The sequence below is a fragment of the Diadema antillarum genome, unplaced genomic scaffold (genome assembly GCF_040938485.1).
Source record: "Diadema antillarum isolate AM-2024a unplaced genomic scaffold, OU_Dant_1.0 seq00000205_RagTag, whole genome shotgun sequence".
Lineage (NCBI taxonomy): Eukaryota > Metazoa > Echinodermata > Echinoidea > Diadematoida > Diadematidae > Diadema > Diadema antillarum.
The window spans coordinates 1,281,524-1,294,750 of NW_027271264.1; the positions used below are offsets into that span (position 1 = coordinate 1,281,524).

Below are 13,227 nucleotides of genomic sequence, written 5' to 3' on the forward strand. Positions count from 1 at the left end.
TAGACAAAGTGCAAAGATGCCAGCCCTGATACCATGATAGACTGTCTCAAGAGCCATAAAGATGACCCGGACATGGAACAGAAGTGAGTCTTCTAAAAACCGTTCACCCATTTCCCCAAATGTTGTGGATTGCAAAGTATGAGGAATGTATGAACGGGATTTAGCAAAAGCCGTATATTCCGCACAGTATGACTTGTATACACAATTTCGTGAGTGGTTGAATTCGCGAGCCAGAATCACATTGACTAAATGAAAAGGACATGGTATCCATTACAAGAGGAATGTGAGGGATAGAATAGACCTGACATGTTGTCATGTCAAAATGGGTTCTTTTGGGTGACAGAAAATTATTCATGGGACTAGTTAATTGCATAAACACTATTTCTGTCTCATTCTTCCAAATAATGTCATACAATGTCATCTTTAAGGTTGTATTTGCTTACTTCAGAATTCTAGTTCTCTCTTTTTTACTTCTTTCTTGTTTAGAACAGTTTCATGTGAAAACCATTACCAGTTATGTTTCAAACTTCAGTGTGTAAATTTCTTCTTTTTTGGGGGTCATTTTTGTACGTGAAAATGGAAATAAATATCAATTCAATCCAATTCAGTTCAAGGAGACTTACCCCCCAAAAAGTAACATGCTCCACATCAAACCTTTCTATTTTGAATTTCATTCATAGACGACCAAGCATCGTGTATGATTTTTGTAGACATTTGGTACAAATGTGTCAATGTCATTATCATATTATGATGCATAAGCTGGCATGGGGTGTGATGTTCATAATATTATAGAGGAAAGAGCTTCCTATGTGGTAAAATCCCAGTTGGCTGACTTTGTATGGACAGACAGGATTTCGCAGTCAAACTAAGATGAAGTTTTTACTGTTAGACTTTGGCTTGAGTCATGGTTCAGATGGCAGATTTTTCAGGCATTAATGACATGGGCGAAACTAGAATTCAACCATTTGGGATTAATCCATATATATGTCTGAGAATCTTTCTGTGTGTATATGACACACTCAAGGCGATGAGCCACCAGGGTTCAAGTCAGCTTTTGAGGAGAGATTTTTACTACAACAAGTAATCTCTCCATCTCTCACTTTCTCTGTGCATAGATGCAAAGTTGTGCTCACCAAGCGCCAGATTGAGCGCAACTCCAACATCCAGCTGAACCCCGCCCTGCGCAAGTCCTGCAAGCTGGACATCAACAAATTCTGTCGCAATGAGATGAGCGCCCAGGAAGGAAAGGCCAACCCAGCAGAAATGGAGGGCAAAGTCATCCAGTGCTTGCGGTCAGAATTCCAGAAGCGACAATCGGTGAGCGTCCCCCTTCCTACTCGCTCCAGGGGAATGTTGTTGAAACTATTTACATTTTTATAAATTTGTTACAATAGATTGTAATGTACAGTACGAGTCCTATTACCCCTCCATGATGCTTTGTGGAGTAATCTTGGATTCCTTGTAATGTAGTGTCACTAGTCAGATGCAGAATACAGCCGACTGCTTGTCCCCGTTCTCACTGTGTCTGAAAAGTGCCTTTGTTCCATAAAACAAGCCTTTCAGGGCAGCCTTTCATTAAACTTGTCAGTCATTGACAACTGTTATAAGCTACTGAAATCCTTGCATCTGATTGGCTGAGAGCAAATTTGTCAGTAAAGATTACTGCAAAAACACTTGATGAAATTCCCCCCCCCCCCCCCCCCCCCTTGGTGTTACTGTGTCTAATTTTGGTTCCATGTTGGGTCACACTTGGTTTCTGCACACGAGCTGTGGCATTTAGTTACTTTTGCGCAGAGATTGAGATTATGAGTAAACAGGATTTAAAGTAGACTGTATCAAAGTGCTGTGCATTGATAACTTCTGGTAGAGAAAGTTTTTGGATATTATTTTAACAACTTTTTATTGATTCTTTGTAGTTTGAAGAATTTCTTTGCATTTGTTGCCTTTATTTTGGGGCAGCATGCCTCAAGTTGGGGCTAAACATGGCTTCTTTTTATCTTTTAGTTGTATCGTTTTTGCTTTTCTCTAAACCTTAGAGCAGTCAGCTATCATTTGTCAATTAGATTAGACATGGAATAGTGAATTGGCTCTTTAATTTAATGAAATAAAAGTGCTGTGTCATTAGTCTGATTTAGGAATTTCAGTCACAATGCCTATAACTCTCAATTTTCATATTGCATATTTCTGTCTAATGAACTGATAGCTTTTCAAGGTATTCATTTTTGATCTGTTTGTTTTCCTACTTTTCTCTCTATTGTGCTTTTCCACAGAAATTGTCCCCGTCTTGTGCCAGGCATATTGGAGCGGTGAGAGCTCATGAATTCTGCTGCAGCATTTAAATCACAATCTATCAAGACTGGGAACATGAAGTGCATGAAAGGGGATGAAGCATTGGAAGTGGAGGGGTGGGGGAGGGGGGAGGGGGGAGAGGGAGGGGGGAGGGGGATGTAGGCAGTGGGACATTGAACCTTTGCATGATGGGCTAGTGCTCAGCAATGAAAAGAGCAGTTGTAAAGTTGGGCTCTAGAATAGTTGTTTGTCTGGCCAAACACAACTTATTTTTCATGAAGCATTGTGGCCATCTTTCATCATCAGATATTTTAGATATTATGTAGGACTATTGATTAAGTATATATTAAAGAAGAATATTGTGCATTTAAAAAAAAAAAACATATTTCAGTGAGATTTATTGCGCAGGTGTCTTCTTTGTTTTATAGATAACCAGGTTTTTGAGCTACTTGGTATTTGCCTCATCAGGCAATTGAGGATAATAAAATTTTGTAGCACCTTTCAGTGGGTTCTGGACTTGTGAGTTGCTACTTAAATTCAGAGCTGCCAACTTTCCCTTATTTTACAGGAGGCTCCCTGAAAACATGAATGTCTCTTTGTGTCCTGAAAGGAGAATAAGAAATCTCCCTCAATGTGGGATTATTTGTGCTCATTGAGATGTTCATAAGAAACGAAAGCTATACCCTATTTACACTGTGGCCAAGTATGTTTGTTTGTAATGGTTAGTTTTTGGAGGGAGGGGTAAGAATGAACACTTAAAATTTCATGCTTGGCAAGTTACAGGTGTGATAAGCACATGAGTGCATACAGGCCTGTTGTAATTTTAGAGGTGTGCAATACCCCCTTTAGATTTCACAGTGTACTTTCATTTCACCCCACACCACAGGTGATCAAAGAGGGTGCAGAGGACTACCGCCTGGACCCCATGCTGAACAAGTACTGCCTGGATGCTATCAATGAGAGGTGCTCTGAGGAGAAGGAGAACCCAGGATCAGGGCGGGTAGAGGAGTGCCTCAAGATGAACTTACAGTACATCTCTGATGCAAAGTGTCGGCAGGTCAGTATACAAATGACGCACAGGTCTGAGTGCGTCAGTCGGAATTGTTTGTATAAGGTAACTATGAAATGCTAATTAACCCATGAGGCGAAGAAGAGTGGATTCAGGCTAAATTCCATAGTTACCGCATGTACACTATTCCGACTGACGCACGAAAAGACTTGTGTCATTTGTGTTATAGGATGGGAACAATTTTTTTTTTCTTCAAAAAATCAATTTTTCGGTCATGTTACCCGATGGCAAATTTATTGGATGCATTTTCTTTTGGCTTGCCATGGACGAAAGCCTGAAAATCATGCATTAAGTACTTCAAAACCATGCATCCAGTAATTATTGAATGCATGGCAAAAGTACTGGATGCATGATTTTTCAGCCAATATGCATTTCATACTGAGTGCGCGAATGCTTGCATAGTGCGGGAACCTTTGTTACAAGTGCGTGATCATATGTTTACCACTTTGAGGAATCATGTGGCCAGTTGAAAATCTACACACAGTTCTCGACCAATGAGATCACAGGATTTTCGCTACCCATTCTATAATGCAGAACGACAAACTGATCATTTGGGGAAAACTGTTGAACCGTTATAAGACTAGTCCCGAGTTTACTTGGGCAGGGTGTCTATGGGAGATGCGTCTTGTAGCAGAATCGGTCCATCCTCAACGGCTTAAGTTTGACTTTTGTTTAATTTCATGATTTCTTTTGGTATAAAAACAGAGCATGGTTAGGGGTGAAGGGGTGTAACTTCTCGTCATTGAGATCTCGCACTTTCGCAGACCCTTTTCATAAACAGCTCCCGCACTGCAGAGCTTAAAACATGTTGCATCAGTTGGTATGCTGCATTCACCTGCTTTCAGAGGGAGATGAAACTAAACTCCTTTTCTCTCAAATTGTGCAAAATTCCCATGGAGTTGATTCCATTACACATGGAATTTTCCCCGATACGAAGAGTCAAATTTTAAATGACTCTTGTGATGTGTGTGCATCTGTTCTGCATCCTATAACAGCAAGTGATCCAACTCTTCCGCGAAGGCCTCGCCGACGTCCACGTTGATCCCCTTCTCTACAAAGCCTGCGCGCTGGACATCAAGCACTACTGCGTGGGAATCCCTCAAGGCCAGGGACAACGTGAGTACCCCGTCGAAGAAAAAAAACAAACAAACGACTGCTTTGAACTTTTCTATGCTAGGGACTGAAGACAGTGAGTGCTTACGCTATGGTGGTTACTGTATAATGAGGAATGTTCGCGCGCATTTTAATATCGCGAATTTCGCGAGAGCCAAGATTCGCGAAATTAAAATGCATGTGAAAGTTCTTGTCTACACTATACGCGTTGAATGTTAGAGGCAACTCGCGAAAATTTCATGCCGCGAAAATATTGTGATTTACAGTACTCTGTTAATTGGCACTCAAAGCACACGAAGGATTAACCCTTTTTGTGCCAGGGAATGTGGACAGTGTGGGTAACACTATGGGGGGTTGTTATGCCAATTGATAGTGAAAGCATACTAAGGGTTAAAGGGATCGTATAGTTTTGGTTGCGACCAAACTTCAGGTTTCTAACATTTTTTTTTGTGTGTGTGAGATAATGGGAAATGTCTTATGAAATGAGAAAGAGCATGTAATTCAAAGAGGAATACAATGTTTATTTGATGAAAATTGGTTTTGAAATGGCAGAGATAATCCAAAACAGAGCAATCCTAATTAAAGATGGGACCCACCTTTTATTACAATTGCTTTGTTTTACTTTGTTTTTGGATGTCTCAGCCATTCCAAAACCAATTTTCATCAAATAAACTTTGAATTCCTCTTAGAATGGTATGTTCCATACTATTTCATAAGTGGTTTCTTGGTATCTTGCAAAAAGCTAAAAGCCCGATCACCATCTCCACTAATACTATACCATCCCTTTAATGTGGGAGGCATGTCTGATTTTTGTAGGCTTGCAGGGATTTTACTGTCTTATCATCTCCCAGTAGCTTGCATCGCATCTGGTCTACAGATGATACCAAAGCTACCCCTATTGATGGAGCGAGGTAGAATACGACTCCAATGAAATGAGGCCAGTCTGACATTGAAAGTGATGTTAGACTTTGCAGTGTTTTACATACAGAAGAGAATTTAGCATGTTGGCAGGAAACAGTTCAACACATGAGAGAAAAAGATTCTTCATCTGAGAGAATGTAACAACTGCACACGTTCATGTTCGTAATCATTAATTCTCATGCGTTCTTTGAATGGAAGGGTAAAGACTGAACACGGGAAAATGATTTCAATAGGGCTCTACTGTAGGTGTCCTTTAATTGAAATGATATGTATGGGAAAGGTTTTTTTTTTTTTTTAAATAAAAATTGCAGTAACTTTCTGTTCAGCTCAAATTAAATGCATAATGCATCAGACGGTAAGATTGCTGTAAATGTTACTGCATTGTCACCCTACAATGTAGCAGGTTTTGCCTTTATGGCGGACACTCAGTGGCTGCTGATACATTTTCCCCGATGCCGGTAGGTGCCACGGTGTAGATTGATCCGGTCTCATGTGAGCCCAATGCTCTCTTTGTGTGTGCAGAAATGTCCTGTCTGCTGGAAACATTGGATGATAAAACAGTGAGGTTACAGCCGGACTGCCGCCGGATGCTAGCTGAACGCAAAGAAATGTGGGAGTTTGCTGCCAAGGTGAGCAATACCAATGATAGTTTTATATTTTATTTCAAGCATTTCAAGACTTTTGGATTACTATAATTATGTTGCCATTTTTACCACTACTTTTCTTTTGTTGCTGTTGTTGAATTTTTCATATTCTTTATTTTTGTATGCAGAGAACTCTCAATATCTCTATTAGGTTTTTGTTTTTGTTTTAATTAGATATTGGGTTTTGACCTGCTGTAAAACTGTCATTTGGTAAAAGTGATGTGATATTCACAAAACTTCTTGCAGGTGAATTTGCTCATACAGGCCTTTTTTCATAGGTATCAATATGAATAATTTCATGTCACTGTTTTTGTGTTACATTATATAAGCCTTTTTTCCTGTTGTGCATAATGAAAGTTTGTTAATAGTGAATGAATTATATGAATGATGTAAGGTGTAATCTTTGGAACTCCCTGTATTCAGTATATTTTTACATTTTATGTGGTAGATATAACTGTGTCTGTTTTCCTGGTACAGTTAGACAGTGAAACGAGCCAAATCCAGAATGGTCTGATGAGTGTTTTGTCAATTGGGATTTCCTTTACCTCCCACAGGTTGCTCCTGCCGAGGACTTCCTCGACATCTTCAACCAGATACGGAATTCGCCGTCCCACAACTACTTCATGCTCGTCATCGTCAGTTTTATTGGCATGCTCTTCTTCTGTGGGCTGTGCTGCGGACGGGCGACAAAGCGCGTCAGGCAAGAGCTGAAGAACAAATAATGAAGGGCTCCCCCAGCCTTCTGACGTGCGGGCTGCAATAACAAATTTATATATGATGGATATTTTTAAAGTAGAATACATGAAACAAGGAAATCAGCAAATTTCTACCTGTCTCTATCTCACGCTACCCCTGTCTCTCCCCACTCCTTTTGATGTGTAGTATGTAAAATTAACCAGCATCTAATTTACTTATACTGGATTTTTCATTTTGATTAATTTCCATTAATGCCTGGGTCCATTAGGGTGCTGGAGGTATTATGACTTGAGGTTACCAGGCCACCCATCTGTCTGTATGTATGTAGGTCAGTCTCATATCCCTTACCATGGTTTCACCACACACATTCAATGGATTTCCTTAGATACCTGGCCTAGCTATGCTACATGAAGTGTAGATGTATCCAATAGAATTTTGCAAATACCCATCGAGATTAAAGGTCTTTGTTCCCTGAACTTGAGCTACAAATCGCATTATTCAACTGTAATTTCATCCATTAGTAATAAGTAGGAAGGGTACAAATAGGGGTAAAATTTCAAAAGGGCAAATTTAACATAGTCCAGCCAGCCATAAGTCTGACAATCATTTCATGAAATGAAATGGATATAAATATATTGAGAATATTTCCTTTGTTCACAAAGGATGAAAGGTCAACCTTTTCTCTGTGGTCAGGATCGCATGAACTTCATCAAAATGTAGTAATGACAGATGTAGTGAATGCATGAGACGTGGAAGAAACCCAGTCTACTGTGCATAGCATTTAGACTGCTCTAGTGTTAGTTTCTTTGTTGTTGTTTTTGTTGTTTCTTGGTTTTTGTAAAGGGTATTTTGAAATTCCAGTTGGGATTTTTTTTAATTGAAAGAACCAACATCATGACCACAGTGCTGTGAAATGCAAAACTCAGTTAGCAAGTCAGGGCCATCCGAGAAGGGTCCAAGTGTCAATCCAAACTGGTGGCTGAGAGAATTGATTTGGAGGGGCTGGTGACCGATATGCTTTCCTGCACAGTTCGAGTGGCTGCTTTTCGTGTTCAGGGACCATCTTCTCTGGAAATGAAATTCTGTGGGCGTATCCAGTCGTCCGTAGATGGTGGATGTACAGTCCTTTCTATTAAACGGATCCTTTACCGACTGTCTAAATTTAAACCTTGCTGTGAGCATGTGTGGAAATTTGTTTGTGAATTTGTCTACTGTGGTCATTCATTTATTTATATTTTTTATCTTGGGGGAGAGGGGCATGAGGGAGAAGTAGTGTTAATTCTGTAGGAAGAATTGTAGAAATATTGTAAAACTGCTTTGTACCACAGAAGTGTTTCCGTATTTAATAATTCTGCATTCAAACATCACACCTTGGACGAGTCTGGGAGGAATCACATTATTACGGGTGCGGTTCTGCCAATGACAAGGAAAATATTTTGGCATAGTCCGGACATTTTGTTTGTTTGTGTATTTATGCCTGCAAGATTTTGTGATTCAAAGTTACAGAGGCCTTCTGCCTTCCAGACACTGTAATAGCATAAATACAACACAGCATTTGACCTGACTCCTTTTTTTTCTTTCTCTTATTGTTGTATGAACATTTAGTTGTCTAATTGTGATAGAGTAACTGCGGCCCAATAGTCGATACCTTTTTTCCCCCTGCAAAATACATTGTGTATTTTTTTCACTGTGGTATCAATAGATTGTCACTATGTGCGTTGAATATGAAATATGCACTTGAAATACAGATGTGGAGGCTTTTATATGATTACATTGTAGCTGGAGTATGTTTCTGCTGTCTTTGCTTTGTTTGTAGTTGTGTCGCCCTCTGATCTATCTTTCTACCAGTCTGACATCAACGTAAGAAAAAAAAAAGAGATGCATTTTTTTGTTTGTGGGCAAGGGGAGTTTATGAATGCGTCCTTGATCATTCAGGGGGTGTGAGTGTGGCATGCCTCTTTGCTTCACCGATTAGCAGTTTATTGGATTCTTGGGCGATGCATGGCTCGTGCAGTGTTCTTGTGAAACTTTGGTAGTGGAACACCCATATCCCTCTTGTCTATCACAGTTGCAGTTGAAGGGAAAAGAACCGAAGCAAACTGCAAACCCAGAATGCTGTCCTCCTTGGGATGCCATAACAACCAGGGTGTACTCTTCTGGAAAGAGAAGACCTCAGTAGTTGCAATGATTGCAAACTCAAGGCTGCCTCGATGGCGGTAGCGGATGTCAGTTTTCACCTGAACGGGAGCATTCCTTAATGTCAACAGTATTGTCCTTGCGTGTTATACAAAGAACATCAGACCTAGCGCACAGCAAAGCAGTTCTGCAGATACATTGTACATCTATGTTCTATACATGATGTGATGTGTTGATATGTGATGATCGTTCGCATGTCTTTCATTCATATATGATGTTTCTTCTCGTCTTGGTCATTTTTCTTTTAGGTGGGGGGGGGGAGGAACAATATTCACTATGTTAGCACAAAATTACGGATTATGTTTATTTCTCTGATTTTGCATGTATTCTACAAGGGCATGAGTCATCGTGTCTGTATTACCAAAAGCCTTTAGATTAACAGTTAAACTGAGGGAAGGAATACCATTTGAGCTGTTGTTTTTTTTTTTAGATATATGTGATAATTGGGAGCAGACTTCTTTATGTTTTGCACTTTCCTAGTTGTGTTTTGGGGCCAAGTTGTACATAATTCTTATTGTAATTCAAATGTACAGATATAATAGCCCTTGAGTAGCAGAGAAAAAATAAGACATAAATCATTGTATACATCAAGAGAATTAGAAAATGTGTTATAGCTTTCTTATATAGAATTTGTCATGTAGTTTATCTGACTAGCAGTAATGTACCATATATAGGCAATTTTTACTCGAGAAATACAAAACAACAACAAAAAAAAGGATTAGCGAAAGAATGGTATGCTTCATTTTTTGAAGCGTAATATATGATCCACTGTGTTGTTGTAATGGTCATTGTGATATCTTCTTCTTTCTTGTAGAGAGTTATCAGATGTATCTTTATTGACAATGAGCTGCTGGTGCTGCATGCACTCGCATCTGTGATGTGTTGTCGCTCCTTTCTGCCTGGCGTCACCATTGTTGGGTGCCGTCATTGTGTACGTTTGATCTGTCGGGGCTGGTTAGAGACCAGGCCCAGGTGGCAGAGCAGGCCAGGAAGTAGCGAGATTGTGGAGAAGGGGTCACGAGGTCTGATTAATGGTGACCATCTGTGAAGTGGACTACCCCCTCCCCCCTCCTTTCTATCCTCTCCTGTCGTGTTGAAGACGAGGGCTTTGCTGCTACAAATGCAACCATGCTGTGCTGAGAGAAAGATCGAGTGACGCAACACAAGTGAAATGGCAGAGGAAGAATGTCATGTCTTGTGGGCGTTATGGTTTTTGTGTCAAAAGCGCATATCGCTCTGGACTCCTCCTGTTGATGTTAGCTTCAACAGAGATTTAGGGAGAATAGAACGACTGACAAACATCCATTGAACGCAGCAGGTGGATGTTTGAACGTATTGCATCCTGTCTGTCTGTCTGTCTGTCTGTCTGTCTGTGTTGTTTCTGCAGGAAGTAAGATGTGCAATCGTGTTTGGTAGCATGTTTACAGTCTCTCTTTCTCCCCAGTTCTTTGACTGACAGAGAAGAACGATGATAAGGAGGGTTGTGGGGGGGGGGGGGGGGGAGGGGATTAGTGTCCACCTGCACTCTAGTGCAGTCATAATCAATCAAATTAACAAAGACTGCCTGAATTTTCCTTTTGTGGTTTTCTATTTGGATAACGTGACAATGGACTGTGGCTATTTGTGCTTAGATTTTACAGTTCACAAATGGCAAAGAAATAATTCTGTTCAGATTAGAGGAGATGTCTTGTATTGTTGTCGTTGTTGGGTTTTCTTTTTTTTTAGTATATTTATATGTGCATGTTATGTGTGGTTTTTTTTTTATGTGACTATCATTGTATGCAGGAAGCTTATTTTGTTTCTGAATGAAGTATTGCAGATAGTGAACATAATATATTTGGAGTTGCAATGTGATCTCACATGTCAAGAGTTAGATGCAGACAGTTTATATGTGAAATGGATCATGTTCATGACTTTCACACTTTAATTATGGTTCTCTCAGATGTTCCTGCTCTCCAAGCCTCGTACATGTATAAGCATCGTAACAAGTACAATATCAAGCTTTCCCAAGGAGTCCATGTTATCTGTTATGTTGGTGTAGACCTGTATGGTAGAGTAAATCTCCACATCTTCAACTTTATATTTGTGATGGTGGCTAAAATGGTACTAGGTGAGCGGTTATGTAATTGTAATGTAGCACATGTCTTTGCTTCAGTCGATGTACAAGTGTTCAGTATTTTTTGTATCATACTTGTCTTTTCTTGACACTGTCATGAGAGAACGAATCGAAGACTGAACTATATGTGAGAACATATTATTTTTTGTGTGTGCATGCCATGATCATTTTTTTTAAATATTATTTTTGCTTTTGCTTAGAAGAGCTGAAGTGACTTGTCTGTTTTCAGCAAGTGGTAGAGTATCTTGTATATCATTTCATCTGAAATCAGCTAAAACGTTACTTATATCAAGAATGCCATGTAGGAGGAGAGAATCACATGTCGCATGTTTGAGCTCTCAGCCTAGGCATCATGAATTTGTTGTTTGATGCTGATGATAGAGAGGTTTTTCTCTCTTTGAGTTCATCTGAAACACTTCAGTCATGTCCGGTGCTTGTAGTTGCACTCCTGGTTGAATAAAAAATTCCGTCAACACATGGACACATGCGCACATGCACGTACATTTAGATTATGAGGCATCACCTTGTATGATGAAGCAAAGTGGCAGATTGAAGTATAGCAAATTGTCCTAACATGGTGCAAAGACATGTAATCAGGTAACTAGTCTTCGATTCCAATAAAAAGCCCACCTTTACAATGAGAACAGGTAAAACTTATGTTCCTGTGATAGCTGAGTCACAAGAGGAGTTCCTGAATAGAAAACTGTGCTGTAAATGTCCAAGGATTCATGTCATTTGTTCGATAAAATATCATCATGAGATAAGAAACTAGCGTCAAAGGTATGTACCCTGAAGTCATTCTCAGAGAAAAGGGCAGTGTGTTTTTAAGAATGTTAGTCATCCTTGTATTTAGTGTGTATGACCTGATAGAATGCCAGAGATTTTCTTTTATGCAACTAGAGTTTATATCTTAGCATTTCTTTTGTGCTCTTAGAGGCAACTGTATTTTGCAGCCATTTTTGTCTGATTTTTTAAAGTCGGATAAAATATGTCATGTAAGATGAGCTGACAGAAGCATTAAAGGAGGACGGTAGGTATATTTGACAGGTGTGCCATTGGTTACAAATGTATTTGTTGGTATAGCTATCTTAAAGGCTTGGTATTCAGTTGAAAAAGTAAACAGTGTCAGTACTTGATTGAAGGAAGTGGCCAGCAGGTGCCAAATTTCTTCACATCAGAGGCTGCATGAATTTGTGGGAAACTGGAGTTGAGTTATGTCAAATACCTGTGCAGGTCACTGATAGTAAGAAAGTCATTTTTCTTTTCATATTGCGTGCCTTTATCACAGACTGTTTGCCAGGGGAGAATTGATAGACATACACATTGACTTAGAATTGACCAAATGCGGGCCATGTATAAGTACCCAGATACGCAGATCAAAATGTTCATGTGTTAACCCAGAGTCAAAATGTTTTTTGTTTTTATATCATTTCTCTCAATTCTCCATGGACCTCAGTGTGGCTTGAAAGTTGTGGGAATGCACTAAATGCCAGGATTTTAGCGCTTTTGCATGCACATATTGGTCAGTATGAAGGGGTGTGTAAGGTGGAGATCTTAAATGTGAGCTATATTACCGCCAGCCCTTCTTGTTCATATGTAATTTTGCTGCCTATTGTCACAAACACTTATCACTGAATTTTTCAAAAACATGAAATATTGTTCTGTGATGCATGACATAAGTACAAACTAGTGTTTAGACTTGTCATGATCACTAAAACAGTTCAGTTGTGCATGCAAATTTAAGTTATCTAACTGTTAGCTAGCATTTAAGTAATTAGTCAATGAGATTTTCACCTAAGGTTCACAGAAGTTCTAATTGTTGAATCCTGCAGCTTTGTATGTCTCTTTAATTTGATCTTGTCACATACGTAATTTGAGCAATTTAGACGGTGTCATGATTTCTATGCATTGGTAATTTTGTTTTGAAATCTGTTATTTTTCTTCTTGCTTTGTTATTTTTCTTATTCTTTTGGTGTACTTTTCCTCGTCTCAGAATCTGGAATGACATTGATGGATGTATGTATGTAATAAATGATTTTCCTTTTTCAATATGTGGGAGTTTTCAAATTTGTCTGATATGATTTCTCGTCATAAATGATCAGTCTCATCTACTGTAATCCATGTGATGCTTAACCCTCTGGAGACCACCGTAAACTAAAATCCTATTGACTTTATACAAGGCT

General features: G+C 39.3%; 1 protein-coding gene across 1 annotated transcript in view; it reads left to right on the forward strand.

Annotated features, from left to right (window-relative positions):
• Window positions 1-9,176, forward strand: part of LOC139728926 (Golgi apparatus protein 1-like) — a 30,391-nt gene extending 21,215 nt beyond the window's left edge. The window contains exons 15-21 of the mRNA XM_071639855.1: window positions 4-83; window positions 1,116-1,317; window positions 2,271-2,306; window positions 3,176-3,346; window positions 4,354-4,474; window positions 5,915-6,021; window positions 6,591-9,176. Of these exons, the coding sequence (XP_071495956.1) occupies window positions 4-83; window positions 1,116-1,317; window positions 2,271-2,306; window positions 3,176-3,346; window positions 4,354-4,474; window positions 5,915-6,021; window positions 6,591-6,758 (885 nt within the window). The 3' untranslated portion in view covers window positions 6,759-9,176. The remainder of the gene's footprint in view (window positions 1-3; window positions 84-1,115; window positions 1,318-2,270; window positions 2,307-3,175; window positions 3,347-4,353; window positions 4,475-5,914; window positions 6,022-6,590) is intronic.
• The last annotated feature ends 4,051 nt before the right edge of the window (window positions 9,177-13,227 follow it).